Genomic DNA, 14,039 nt, shown 5'->3' with positions numbered 1-14,039 from the left:
GTGTGCCCCCACGAAGCCACGTCCGCCCCCGGAACACACGCGCGTGGACACACAGAGACCCGGACAGAGAGTGTTGGAGCCCTTGGTCACGGTCACAGGCGCCAGGGGATCAGAAAGGCAGACAGCGCTGGGGAGAAGGCGGAGGCAGACCCGCGCAGGGCAGTTGGGATGGCCGGGGGCACGACCCTGCCTCTGTCCCCCAAACAGAAAAACCCATCTGTGTGAGCCCCGCCACAGCACACGCGGTACCTGTGGGTGCCAGCTGTGCTCCCCAGGCCGGACACCGGGGGCAGGGAGCCAGGGCTGCTGCTGCCCTCCCTGCCCTTCCCAGGTGATGCAGCCGCCACGCTGCCCTCTGCCTCAGTCTCCTCCCTTGTCTGGCCCAAGGCTCCCTCCCCCAGGGCCCTGGGATCAGGCTCCTCAGGATGCTGGCGGGGGCGGAAAAGTAGCCTGCCCCGCCCCGCCCCGCCCCCACCGCTGCCTTGCCCAAAAGGAGCCCCGAGCAGAGCCTGACGTCAGGCCCCAGGAAGGTGCGGTCGGTCGGGCTGCACAGCCCGAGTAAGTGGCCCGCGGAGCTGCAGCGAGAGGCCAGCTCCTCTGCTAGACGGAGACGGTGCGGTGAGTCCCCCTCAGGCAGGCGGGGCCTCCCCTCCCTGAGATGAGGTTGTCAGTGCAGGGTCCTCACACCCCAGGCAGGCAGAGGGGCAGCGGGGGAGAAAGACTGGGAGGGAGAGAGCTCAGAGCTGGCAAGGGGTTTTGAGGTCCTGCCCTGCAGAGAGCCATTGTACAGACGGGAAAACTGAGGGCGAAGGTAAAGGTGTTGCAGCTGCCAGGCTGGGTGAGGGTTGGGAAGGGGAGCTCCCGAGAGCTCGAGGGGCACCCCTGCTGCCCTGAGCCCCTCTGAGCTGTGGGGTTCGATGCCCTCCTCTGGAACTTTCTTTCTTCCTTCCTTCCTTGCTTCAGCGCTCTCGTGGTCATCTACTGGGAGCCTCGATTTCCCCGTCTGGGTGGCCCCAGGGGCCGGGCCAAGGAAGGGGTCATGGGACCCCAGAGGCCCTGGACAAGCCCTGGGACCGTGGCCACCGCAGTCCCCCTGCTGGGGCAGGGCTGAGCTTGAGGGACCTGTGGGGACAGGCTCCACACAGGGTGTGCCCCCCGCCCAGCCCCGCCCTGCCCTCCCCTTGGAGGGCCGGAGAAACTGAGGCCCGGGGCCCGCCCTGCCCCCAGCGCAGACCTTGCAGCTGGCACTGCCCCCGCCTGGCTCGCCGGCTGCGCCTGCCCTGAGAAGGCAGCAGGAACAGGGTCCCGAGGGGGGAGGGCCGGTTGGGAACTGGCCGGTGGCCAGGGCGCTGGGCAGGGCGGACGAGGAGCAGCTGTGCGTCCCGGGGCAGCACTGGGAACCGAAGGGACTGGGCTGGTGGCAGCGTGCACAGCCCTCGAATGGGCGGCTGGGGCTGCCCGGCGGCCCCCATAGTCTTCCGCCAACATATACTCACTCTCAGCCAGAGGGTCGCCAGGACACCCCGTCCCCTCACATCTGCGTGGCCGCGGACAAGTGGCCGCCCCTCTCTGAGCCTCGGGAACAGCAGAGGTTGCTGTTTCCAAGGCCTGGCGTGTGGGGGGGGGAACCCGACGTGTCCTGAGCACCTGTTGGGAGCCTGTCCGCGGGTGACCTGATGCGATGAGGTGTGCATGCCCATCTTACAGATAAGGAAACTGAGGCTTGAAGAGCCCTGCAGGGCTCTCAAATCATCCGCTGGTTTCTTTAGCCACAGCCCAGGCCCTGGCCCTCACGGCGCTGCCAGTCCAGTAGGGGAAAAGCAAGAAACAAATAAATTCAAAGCTGTCGGGTGATGAGAGGGCTGCGAGGGAAAGAAAGCAGGTGGAAGGTGAAGGTGTGCAGGTGGCTGGGTGGTCCGGGAGGGCCTTCCGGAGGAGGTGGCACTGGGGCCTGAAGCACCCTGGGGGTGCCAAGCCTGCTCTGCCTGCCGGCTCTCAGCACCCGCTCCGTGGTGCTCTGAGCACAGGAGCCTGCTCCCACCTCAAGGCCTTTGCACCTGCTGTTCTCATCCCACCGCCCAGAACGCTATCTCCCCAGGTCCTCCTGAGGCCCCTCCTGCTCCTGACCAGTCACTCTCTAGCCTCCTCCCCCCACCCCGCCCCTGGCTGTGAGCCCCACAAGCTGGAACCAGATCTGCCTGAGGCCCTCCAGGACCCCAGCACCAGGTTCAAGGCCAGGTCTGATGCCTCTGAAACGTGTGTTTCTCGCAGTTCCCCTGACCTTGCCAGTGAGCTGTGTGGCCTGGGGCAAGCTGCCAGAGCCCTGGACCTCTGAGCCCCTGGCACAGTGGGCCCTGGGGAACCTCCAGCAGCATGCAGCAGGTGCAGGGCAGAGTTCAAAGCCCAGCTCCTCCACGCCCAGCTGGGTGACCCCAGATGGGCCACCTAACCTCTCTGTGCCTCAGCTTCCTAACAGGCAAAATGAGGCCAGCAAAACCAATGTGGGGGCATCTGGCAGGAGTCGTGAGACCCTGGAAAGGGTCATCTCAGAGACAACCCATGAACTGTGGGGTTACGACTCTGCCCCAGTAGAGGGGTGTCGGGAGCCCAGGAGGGTGTTGTGGGTGCCAGGAGCCTTCAGCAGGTGATGCAGGCAGAAGTGGTATGCCAGGTCGAGGGATTAGGCAGAGGCCAGGCGGGTGCAGCCACGGATCCTGTCCCACCGCCCCAGGGAGGCTGGCCTGGGGGAGACAGGCAGGTGCTACACCTCTTTCAGCATCAGGATGAAGTGAGGGGTGAACCAGGGTGGCAGGGAGGGCTGTCTGACATGCAGCAGGACCCCCACGAGTGGCGATGCCTGGGGCCACCTGGCCCAGAGAAACTTGCATTTCCATTAGGGCCAAGACCTCAGCCAAGGGCTCTCAGACGGTGGGGTGTGAGGCTGAGTCGGGCGTGCTGGAGCCAGGTGCCCAGCGCCCAGCCACCCCAGGTGACCCTGTCCCTGAGCTGGGTGGAGGGAGCCCTGACCAGGATGGGGACCTTGATTCCAGCTGGTGCCCCCTGGGACCTTCTAGACAACCCAGAGCTAGTCTGGCCCCCTTGGGGCCTCGGTAAGGGCCCAGCCGTCCCTGGATGGAAGAAGCAGATGCTCAGACTAGCCAAAAACAGCAGGCCATGTTCTCGAGCAGATGCCATGAAACCAAGAATAATCAGCAAAATAAACAGGCAGGTGGTTCCTCCAGTAAGGGCTATTTTGGCCTTGGGAGGTTGTGAGGGTCACCCCGTCGGGGGCAGAGGCATGTCCAGGTTACTGCGTGTACCCAGAATACAATTGCGCACGGACCCCAGGTCCAGAGACGCCCACCCCACTCTCATCCCACTCCTGCTGGGCCGGGAGCCAGCGGACCTGGCTTTGATTTCCCGCTCCGTCAGTTTCACGCTGGGTCCTAGGGCGTGACACTCACCTCTCTGGGCCCCCACGTCCTTGTCTATAAAACCCAGGACTGCCACGTGGGTGCAGAGTGTCTGAGGATGACTGGCCCATAGCTGGTGTCCCAGGCCCATAGCTGGCGTCCCAGGCACCTTGGTGGGGAAGGCTGGGCCTGTCCTCCACACCGCCCCTCCTGGCTCCAGGTGTGGGAGCTGCAGAAAGGACAAGGGATCTTGGGTCACAAGCCCAGGCAGCTACCTGTTGCCCGGGGACAAGGCTAGGGCCCCTGGCTGCCCTGGCCCCATATGTGGCAGGGTGGGAGGCAGCCAGGCTGTGGGCTTGGCATCTGCCAGGCAGCTGGGCGGCTAGAGGACACGCAGGGACAGCAGCATGGATTCAAGAGAAACCGAGACGAGGTCGGGATGGACCCCCACCTGGGACACTGGTGAGAGGTCAGAGAGGCTCGGGCCCCCCTCAAGTTTCTGGGCAGTTACTGGCACCCTGAGCCTCTGGGTCTTGGCCTGTGTTTCTGGACACACAGCAAAGACGCAAAAGCTGTGAGAGGCAGCAGCGGGCACAACCCCCCGTCAGTGCCCTGGGCGGGCACTTGGGGTGACGGTCAGGCTGGATAGAAAGGGAGCCCCAGGAGGGGACAGGGTCAGGTAACTTAGGAAAAGATGCTTATTCCCTGGGAGCTTCACAAAGGCTCTGAGGGGCTGTGCACTGAGCACGTGGGGTGACCCGGGCCTCTCCCCAGAATGGGCAGGCAGGCCCAGGTGGACCGCCATTCAGGTGGGAGCCCAGGGGTCTCCAGCACGGCCACTGTCGTCATTACGCATCTTCCACGCAGGGGCGCCTGAAGCTGTGTATCCACCCAGCACCCCCAGCGGTCCTGACGACGCCATTTGTTGGATGCTCACCTGTCCCTTTAAAACACCAGTCCCAGAATCACAGGTGAAGGACTGAGGCTCTGGGACTTGAACCAAACACCACTGATGCGCGCCAAGGGCTGGGGGAGGGAGAATGACGGGGACCCACGGGCCCGACGGTCGGGGGGCTGGGTAGGCTTCCTGGAGGAGGTGTTAACCCTGCTCAGCTGGGAAGACTGATGGTAGTGAAGGCGGAGCTGAGAGCAGAAGCCGGTTCAGGTGCTGCGACGCTGAGCGGGCTGCACAGGGGCTCGGCCAGCCAGGGAGGGCCCCGAACGCCTGGGTGAGAAAGGGGCCTCGCTCTGCTGGCCCTGCAGACTCCCGCAGGGGTTCACTCAGAGAGAAAGATGGGTGCTGCTCTGTGCCCAGCCGTCCTGGGCGCTGGAGGAACCGGCCCACCTGAATTGCTTGCAGTCAGGACAGTGGGACAGTCCTGGGCTGGAAGGAGCCGGGGAAGAACACCCAGGAGAGTCAGCCGAGGAGGAGAGAGAAGGCTTCCTGAGGAGCTGGGGCCTGGAGGAGGCCCTGGAAGTGTCAGGAAAACTGCAGGGACGGGAGATGGGGCGGCGTGGGAAGGGCACGGAGGTGGGGGGAGCCTGAGGCGTCCTCCTTCGGTTGAGGTGCAAGGAGACGGGGTGACGGGGTTCCCCTAGCTTTGCTCAGAACCTCAGGCTTTTCCCAGGAAGGACCCCTGCCCCCGCAGCCACATCTCTGTAGGCTAGTTGTGGCCAGATGCCTGGGGGTAGGGGCATATCAGGGAGGAAAGGACGACCTTCACCCCCCATGCCTCCCCAGAGGGTCTAAGGGCTCAGACCTGTACGCCCAGGGGGGGAAGGGGAGCAGAGCACCCCACCCGCTCCCTGCCCCACCTCTCCACACCTGCACCAGGGGCTCGGTCTCAGAGAAGGCCCACAACAGCCCTGAGAGGCAGCGTAATGCAGCCGTTTCAGTCCCCACATCACAAGAGAAAAGACTGAGGCTCAGAGAGAACCCCTGCAGGGCCAGAACCCTCACCCAAGGCCCTGCAGGGCTGTGAGGGGCATGGGGGCCCGGGAGGGAGGCCCGCAAGGTCGCCTCTGGCCAGAAGCCTGCCTCCCCCTAAGCTGTATCTGAGCACCCAGGCTCTTTGCAGTGTTCAGCCTCGGTTTCCTCTGCGTAAGTAGAGCAGGCCAGGAGCCAGTGGGTGAGGAGATACCACCACCAGAGCCCACTCTGCCTGGGAACAGATGCCACGCACCCACTTGGAAGCTGCAGAAAGAAGGTGCTGCAGCTACATCACTGCGGGCAGGGAGGCGGAGGCTCAGAGAGGCTAATCAACACCGGGGCGACTGGTGGTGAGTGGGGACCGGCCCACAGCCCGCACCTCCTCCACTGGTTACTCTTCTTGTTGTTCAGTTGCTCAGTCGCGCCCGACTCTGCAAACTTGTGAACTGTAGCGCACCAGGTTTCCCTGTACCTTCACTATCTCCTGGAGTTTGCTCAAACTCGTGTCCATTGAGTCAGTGATGCCGTCCAACCGTCTCATCCTCTGTCGTCCCCTTCTCCTCCTGCCCTCCTGCTGAGTACCGTTACTGTTCATTTATTCCCTGTAGTGCCCACCCACCTGCCCACCCCCAGCTGTCTAGCACCAGCTGTGACATCGCATGCCAGGTGTGGACAAAGGGGTGAGGGGCCGTGGTGGAGAGAGAGTGAGACAGCCTGAGCCTGGAGGCTGGCAGGAGTGTGGGGTGGGGTGAGGCGGGGCTGATGCTGAGCCTGTGGGGAATGCAGGGGGCGCTCGGCTCAGGGCTCGGGGATCCGCCGGAAAAACTCTTACTTGACCAAAGTGGATTCAGGGGGTATGAGGCCCGTCCCGTGGCACCTCAAGGAGGACAGGGAGCTGAGGCAATGGAGACCAGGGGCGCAGAGACGAAGTGTCCTACCTGAGACCGTGTGGGGCAGGGGCTGCGTAGCCCAGACACTCCCAGCCCGGCCCCTTCCCAGCCCCAGACCGGGGAGGGCCCCAGGCCGTGGGTTCATGGGGCCACAGCTGGTCCACCGCCACAGGGTCCAGGGTCTCACCATTCGAGTTCCTCATCTTACAAAGCAAAAGCGATGCTCAGTAGGTGCCCCAGAGAGTGGTCACTGCGTGTTCTCACCGTGAGAGGTGCGTGCCAGAGGTGGGTGAGTGGGCTGGCACGGTGGGGGTCAGATCACACAGAGACAGGCAGACTCGGCAGCGGGCAAAGAGGAGGAGCTGAGGGTGTAGGAAGCCAGGGCCGACGGCCCAGGCTGCAGCCGTGACCCGGGCTCCACGGGACAGATGCGCAGGTTCCTGGTGTTGCGGGACGGAGCTCCGTGTGTGAGCAGGGTCTGTGCCCGGGGTGGGGCCCAAATGCCGCTCAGACTCTCGCACCTACGCATCAGCATGTGCTTGACGGACGCCCTCCATCCCCACCTGCCTGCCTCTGCAGCCCCGGGCCCGCCGTCCCGGCCCGTGGCCTGCAGCGAGCTGCTGGCCTGCGTGCGAGCTGTCCCTGGGGGCTGTCCCGGGTGGGCGGGCTCCCCGGGGCCGGCGTCACCCTGCAACTGTCTCCCAGAGGAAGCGCCCTGGGATGTTTATCTGTCTCGGACCGTGACACGGACACAGACCCTGTGCAGACACATCGGCTAACTGAAAGCACGTGGAGGGGAAGTCAAAAACCGGTCTGCCGCGTGTCCGGGCCAGCTGCGCACTGCCCGGGTCTTGGCAGGGCTTCGGGCTTTTCCCAGGAGAGGAGGGACACGTTGGGGGCACCGCTCTTCTTCCTGGGGTCCTGGAGCCCCCGTGTCCTGGGGATGAGGCCCACAGCCCCACGGCCCAGCCTCATGACCTCCCCTCACTGCCCACTCGTGCCTACAGTCTCTCCCTGCCCCAGACGTCCTTCTCACTCCCCAACTCCCCGAGCTGCCTGCCAATGGGCTGACACATCCAAGGCCCCTGTGTGTCTGGGGCTGGGGACCCCAGGCAGAGGACAGTCCTCCCAGAGCGCCCCATGAGTGGAGGCCTGGGCCCACTCATGCCAGAGGGGACCCGAGGGGCCAGCCACGGTCCTGGGCAGCATCAGACTCTTTCCAGACGCCTCCGAGGATCAGCAGATGCCCAGGGCCAGGGTCCCAGAGGCGGAGGTTCAGCTGGTGCCACCTTCTCAGAGTGGAGGATAAAGGTGGCCTGCCGTGCCAGTGCCTCCCTCCAGGCTGGGTTGGGACCTGAGCCTTGACTAGCAAGCACTTCCCTGCCCTGCCCACCCGCTCCGGGCTGGGCTTTCAGTCCCCAGTCTCCTGGCAGGCTGGACTTCCGCTGGATGGAAGCTGCCAGAAGGAGCCTGCTGCCCAAGGACAGGTAGTAGCCGGCCAGGGGAGTGGGCAGCGGGCGGGCTGTTCACGCAGATGCCTCACTTCCCTTGGTCACCACGATGGGGGCGTCTTCCCTCCCTCTATAGTTGGGGAGGCACACTCTACCGGGGACCTCCCCTGTGCCCCCCTCTCCTCCCTGTTTCTCCCCAAAGCCTTCTCCTTTCTCCTGAAAAAGCCAGAAATGTCCTTATTTGGAGGATCAGCCCGGTCCAGGGTGGGGGTGAGAGCCTGTTAACCCTTCATTTATAAACAAAGGGATAAATCTCAGCAAGTTAAACAGCTCAGCAGGAACATAAACAGAGTGGGCGGCTGCAGCCCCCCACCCACCCCCAAGCCCGAGTCTAGGCCAGCAGGCCAGGATTGCGGCGTTTATTTAACTCACGCCCTGCTGCTGCTGCTGCTGGGACCTGGCTCCAGGCTCCAGCCGCAGCAAGCTGCCCCACGTGAGTCTCCGAGACAGCAAAGGTGGCCGTCTCTCCGGGCTGGGAAGAATCCGGGGCGGCCAGGGGCTGACTCTCAGCTCCCCCAATCCCAGGCCCTTGGGCAAAAGACCCATCTGAGGACCCTCACCCAAGGCACTGACCTGGTGCCAGCCGTGGAGGAGGTGAGAACGGTTGGGTGGCCCGGAGGACAGGGGCCAGGATGCATGGGCGTGGGGACTTGGGGCTGGGCCGGCCATGGGCACAGCTCTCACGGAGCAGAACTTTCCTTTGTTTGGTACCCACCAGTGTGATGCTCTGCTTCCCCGGTGGCTCAGATGGTAAAGAATCCGCCTGCAATGCGGGACACCTGGGTTCGATCCTGGGCTGGGCAGATCCACTGGGGAAGGGAATGGCAACCCACTCTAGTGTTCTTGCCTGGAGAATCCCACGGATGGAGGAGCCTGGCGGGCTACAGCCCATGGGATCCCAGAGAGTGGGACACAACTGAGCGACTTTGACTCACTCACTCAGTGACGCACTGAGCACTGCTGTGCTCAGTTAACCCTCCCAGAAGCTCTGCAGTCCCAGTGATATAGACTGGGGACTCATCATGAGGCACAGAGAGGTTAAGTGACTTAGCTAAAGTTGCACAGCGATTGAGGGAGGAACTGGTCTGGAGACAAGCCTCACACAGCACACACACTTGGCCTTCCTATTACCTGTTGCCACACTGGCCGCCTTTGTCGTGTCTCAGTCCTGGTGACGGTCTTGCAAGGCTTTTCATCTCCCGTGACAGTGAGGAGCAGGTTCAGAGCAGCTAAAGCTCCATGCTTCAGAGGAGCAGGTTTAGCATGCGGCTAAAGCTCCATGCTGGCAAGTGCCAGGGCCAGGCCAGGCAGAGGTACCACGACAGAAATGTTGGGGTGCTGGGTGGGCAGCCGAGCCAGGTGGGGTCCAGCCTCTGGGCAGGGCTCCAATAACCCCAGGGTAACCCGGTCTCCTTCCTTCCAGTCCGGGGGAGCACTGGCCACCGTCATGCCCTCCACGTCTCCCGCGGGGCCCTCGGCCGGGGCAGCCCCCAATGCCACAGCGGCGGCAGCGGCGGCATGGACCAACGTCAGCCTGCCGGAGATGCCCCTGTTCCACCGGTTTGCCCAGCTGGACGAGCAGCTGCACGCCAGCTTCCCGGGCCTGTGGCTGGCGCTGATGGCAGCGCACGGCGTCATCTTCCTGGCAGGGATGGTGCTCAACGGGCTGGCGCTCTACGTCTTCGGCTGCCGCACCCGGGCCAAGACGCCGTCGGTCGTCTATACCATCAACCTGGTGGTGACCGACCTGCTGGTGGGCCTGTCCCTGCCCACGCGCTTCGCCGTCTTCTACGGCGCCCGCGGCTGCCTGCGCTGCGCCCTGCCGCACGTCTTCGGCTACTTCCTCAACATGCACTGCTCCATCCTCTTCCTCAGCTGCATCTGCGTGGATCGCTACCTGGCCATCGTGCGGCCCGGCGGCTCCCGCCGCTGGCGCCAGCCGGCCTGCGCCAGGGCCGTGTGTGCCTTCGTGTGGCTGGCCGCCGGCGCCGTGACCCTGTCCGTGCTGGGCGTGACGACCGCCGGCGGCCCCTGCTGCCGCATCTTCGCGCTGACCGTCCTGGAGTTCCTGCTGCCACTGCTAGTCATCAGCGTGTTCACCGGGCGCATCGTGTGCGCGCTGTCGCGGCCCGGCCTGCTGCACCAGGGCCGCCAGCGCCGCGTGCGGGCCATGCAGCTGCTGCTCACCGTGCTGGTCATCTTCCTCGTGTGCTTCACACCCTTCCACGCTCGCCAGGTGGCCGTGGCTCTGTGGCCCGGCATGCCGCACCACGCCAGCCTCGTGGCCTATCACGTGGCTGTGACCCTCAGCAGCCTCAACAGCTGCATGGACCCCATCGTCTACTGCTTCGTCACCAGCAGCTTCCAGGCCACTGTCCGTGGCCTCTGTGGCCGGCGTGGAGCAGAGTGCGAGCCCAACAGCTGCGACGTGGTCAGCGTCCACAAGAGCTCCAAGGGCTCAGCCCACCATCACATCCTCAGGGCCAGAGCTCAGGCCGTCACACAGGCCCTGCCAAACGGGCCTGATGCTTAGTCAGCAGGACACTGCAAGGGGGCCAAAGGTCTGGACTGAGCTGGGCAGGCCAGGTCGGGGACAGCACAGATACCTGCTCTACTAGAGTGGCAGATTGGGTTCACCTTGATCGATTGGTGATGGCTGCCCAGTGCTCTGACTGGACATAGGGTCAAAGGCCACTGTGCTGTGATTGACTGGCAATGTCTGCCACGGGCTCTAGAGAGGACATGGCGGACTGAATGCTGGTTATTTGCCATCCCTAGGGTATATGTCGGAGAAGGCAATGGCACCCCACTCCAGTACTCTTGCCTGGAAAATCCCATGGATGGAGGAGCCTGGTAGGCTGCAGTCCATGGGGTCACTGAGGGTCGGACATGACTGAGGGACTTCACTTTCACTTTTCACTTTCATGCATTGGAGAAGAAAATGGCAACGCACTCCAGTGTTCTTGCCTGGAGAATCCCAGGGACGGGGGAGCCTGGTGGGCTGCCATCTATGGGGTCGCACAGAGTCAGACACGACTGAAGTGACTTAGCAGCAGCAGCAGCAGGGTATATGTTGTGTCCACTGAAGACCCACAGGGGGAGCCAGAAGCTGGCTTCCTACTTGGATCATTCTACCCCCAGAAAGGGTTCCTGCAAAACAGGGACAGAGACTTTTAAGGTACTAGGAATTTCAAAGCGGGTTTAAAAGGTGACCTGAAGAGGTCCCCTCCCCACCTGTCCCCCGTCATCTCCCTGCCCCACAGAGACAGAACAGCTAAAACAGAAAGGAAAAGGGACACAAGTGTTACATACGCAGACGAGAGGGGTTCACATCTGCAGGGCCCACACTTGAGGTGCCCGTGAGTCACTCAGGAAGACAGGCTGGCCCCGCGGGGCGCGCCGCTGTGAGCCCCCTGCTATCTGGGCTGACACTTGCGTCCTACAAAGGAGACGCTATTTTCTACCCCACTCCGGGGGAGGCGCTGAGTGGCACACGCAGGTGCCCTGGCTGGGCGATAGGCAAGTCAGAATCAAAAGCCAGCCCCACCTCTTCCAGCGCCCCTGTGCCTGCCCCATGGACACAGCTCACATCTTCCCAAAGCCCCCCCGCTCCAGGGACCATCTCGGAAGACCCTGCCTGCAGGCCCAGGAGGGCAGTAGACTCCCAGCCCCATCCTGTGGATGCGAAACCAAGAACAAAGACAGGCTTGAATGCAGGCCTGCTGGCCTAAGGCCACGTCTGGCCACGCACAGAGCCCTTGTTCTCCCTCTTGTCTGGCTCATCATGCCTCCCTGCCTTTCCTGCATGCGTGCATACTAAGTCGCCTCAGTCATCTCCGACTGTTTGCAACTCCATGGACTGTAGCCCGCCAGGCTTTTCTGTCCAAGGGATTCTCCAGGCAAGAATACTGGCGTGGCCATGCCCTCCTCCAGGGGATCTTCCTGGCCCAGGGATCGAACCAGCGTCTCTTAAGTCTCCTGCATTGCCAGGAGGGTTCTTTGCCACTAATGCCACCTGGGAAGCCCCTCCCTTTCCTGAGAAGGGAGTATTTCTCTGACTTGGTCCACTGGTCGCCTCCTCTGAGCTGGACTCCAGGATCGCCTCCATGTGCCTTCTGTTGAATGTTCAAGCTCCCATGAGCCCTCTCTAGACTGCTGTTTCAGGGGAGGATGGCTATTTTGAGAGAGGAGCTCTGAGTTTCCCAGGCACCTCTAGCCACCAGGCTCCACCCTCACACACGGCCACCAGTGAAACAGGTGAGACAGAATTTGGCCCCAGATTTGCCCCTTGTCTGCAAAGTCCTACGGGATCAGTGGCTCCAGGCAGAGTCCCCTGTCCCCCAAGATCAGGGCCCTGGTGCGAGGCCTGGATGGGAAGCAAGAGGACCATTTATATCCCCATATATCAGATGGGAAAACTGAGGCTTAGGGAGGGAAAGGACCTTTCCAGAGTTATAGAGTGAGTACTCAGGCCAGACTGCGCGGCCAGCACGATCAGCTGGAGCCCCGCGGGGCCAGGGCCTGTGACCCCAGGACCTTGTGGGAAGGCTAGGGTGGGGGTGCTGGAGCCTGGGGGGATCCAGGGCCTGCTCAGTGGGGTAGTAGGGGTGCTGGGCACAGATGCTCAAGAAGCAAAGGGGTATGGTTGTTAGCATTAGCACCAACATCCTTGGCCCTTCCTGTGTGCTGGAACAGTGTGGAGCCTCCCCCCACCTCCCAGCTCAGAGCAGGCCCGTGACTCCCCAGGGACCCAGGGCTGCACGGGGCACGGGAGGGGCCTGGGTCTCGGAAAAGGAGGACACGGGAGTGGGCTGTCTGTTCCGCAAAGCCTGTGGTGACAGCGATGCTGGCCCCAGGGAGGGGCACTAATGGTGGGTCCAGGCAGGGAGGCTCCGACAGCTCTGTCTCTGCCAGGCCTGCGAGCTGGCATCTGGGCAGTCACACGGCAGAGGAGGGAAGGTCCGTGCCCAGTGCTTGCCCCAGCCCAGCACCACCTGTGGCCCTTCCTCCAGGGTCAGAGTCCTGATCGATGTCAGGTTCTCACTTTAATTCATACTAGAGAGTAAATGGCTGAAACTAGGTGACTTTTGCGCTTGGGGGTGGAGGGGTTGCAATTCTTCTGGGACAATCCCTGCCTCTAGGAGGAGGGGGCTCTCGGCAGACACTGATTGGGCACCTACTGGGTCCCGGGTCTGTCCCACCCCGCTTCACACGCATTGTCTCGCTAGTCCCCACCACGTGTGGAGGTAAGAGCCCAGGGCAGAACTGGGATCCAGATTAGGGGTGGCCAAGCCCCCTCCCCTTGTCCCACATGTGAAATCCCACCGTCCGGCCTGGGCTCCTCGGGGACTGGAAGACCCTGGGGACGCAGGAGGCCAGGGCCCCAGGCGAGCCTTCCACCGCCCTAAGAGTAGTCTGATGGCCTCGTGCAGAACCCTCGCTCACTGGCCTCAGTTTCCCCTACTTTCCACTTCTCCCCCTCCCCTCCTTGGGCTTTCAGCTGGTGGGCAGGGGGCTGGGGGCGAGAGGTTCACCGCATACGACTTTGTCTGAGCCCCCCCACTTCCTCAGACACTTGCTCCCTCCTCCTGACGGCTGGCTCCCTCCCACTACAGTGTCCTCCACGGGACACAGGCTCCGGCCGCCGCCAGAGGCCAGACTTGTTCCCATGAGGGCTGGGTGTGAAGCCTCCGCACCGTCCTCTACACGGCCTCCCTTCCCAGATTTCTGAGAAGCCCAAGTGACGTGAGGTGGCCTGTGTATTTATATCTGATGTAAACAGTCTCCTCAACGAAGCTTCCTCATCCTGAATTAAAACTGTTTATTCAAATCCGTGCCCTTGACTCAGCGCCCTGGCTGGCAGGCAGGGGTCGCCAAGAGGCCCTGAGCCAGGTGGGGGCCCCCGCGTGCCCCCAGTATTGTCACTCTCCTGTGGCTGGGTGGTGGTGATGATGGGGTTGTGGCTTTGCCATCGCTGCTGGGGGCAGATGCCAGGGCCTCGCTAAAGGGTGAGGTCGGAGGGGACACAGGTGGTACGGTGTGGGCAGCGTGTGGCACGGTAGCTGTGTGCCACCCTGGCACACACAGACCAGCCGGGTGAGCGTCCTCACTCCACCTTTGCCCACGCTCTGCCTGCCCAGGGACAGAACTCGGACCTGGGCAGGTTAGCCAGACTGTCCATAGCATCCGACCAGATCCCTGAAGGCACGAGGGTGCGGGAGGGGAGGGGTCGGTGGGTCAACAACGAGGGAGGGGCTGTGTTGCTGCTCCCAGAGCGAATTTACAAAGCAAGCGC

General features: G+C 63.1%; 1 protein-coding gene across 1 annotated transcript; it reads left to right on the top strand.

Annotated features, from left to right (window-relative positions):
• The first annotated feature begins 500 nt into the window (after positions 1 to 500).
• Positions 501 to 13,574, top strand: GPR20 (G protein-coupled receptor 20). Its single transcript, XM_086337528.1, has 2 exons — positions 501 to 618; positions 9,168 to 13,574. Exon 2 carries the CDS (start codon positions 9,192 to 9,194, stop codon positions 10,275 to 10,277), a length of 1,086 nt encoding a protein of 361 aa, XP_086193654.1. The 5' UTR covers positions 501 to 618; positions 9,168 to 9,191; the 3' UTR covers positions 10,278 to 13,574.
• Positions 13,575 to 14,039: the final 465 nt, after the last annotated feature.

The sequence above is a fragment of the Bos grunniens genome, chromosome 14 (genome assembly GCF_055505025.1).
Source record: "Bos grunniens cultivar Pamir isolate PY7600 chromosome 14, Bosgru_T2T1.0, whole genome shotgun sequence".
Lineage (NCBI taxonomy): Eukaryota > Metazoa > Chordata > Mammalia > Artiodactyla > Bovidae > Bos > Bos grunniens.
Note: the sequence above shows the minus strand (reverse complement) of the source record. Positions and strands in the feature narration are given on the sequence as shown.

What these genes read in the sequence shown, in the direction of transcription:
- GPR20 (XM_086337528.1), top strand. Translation starts at nt 9,192, where the DNA reads ATGCCCTCCACGTCTCCCGCGGGGCCCTCGGCCGGGGCAGCCCCCAAT.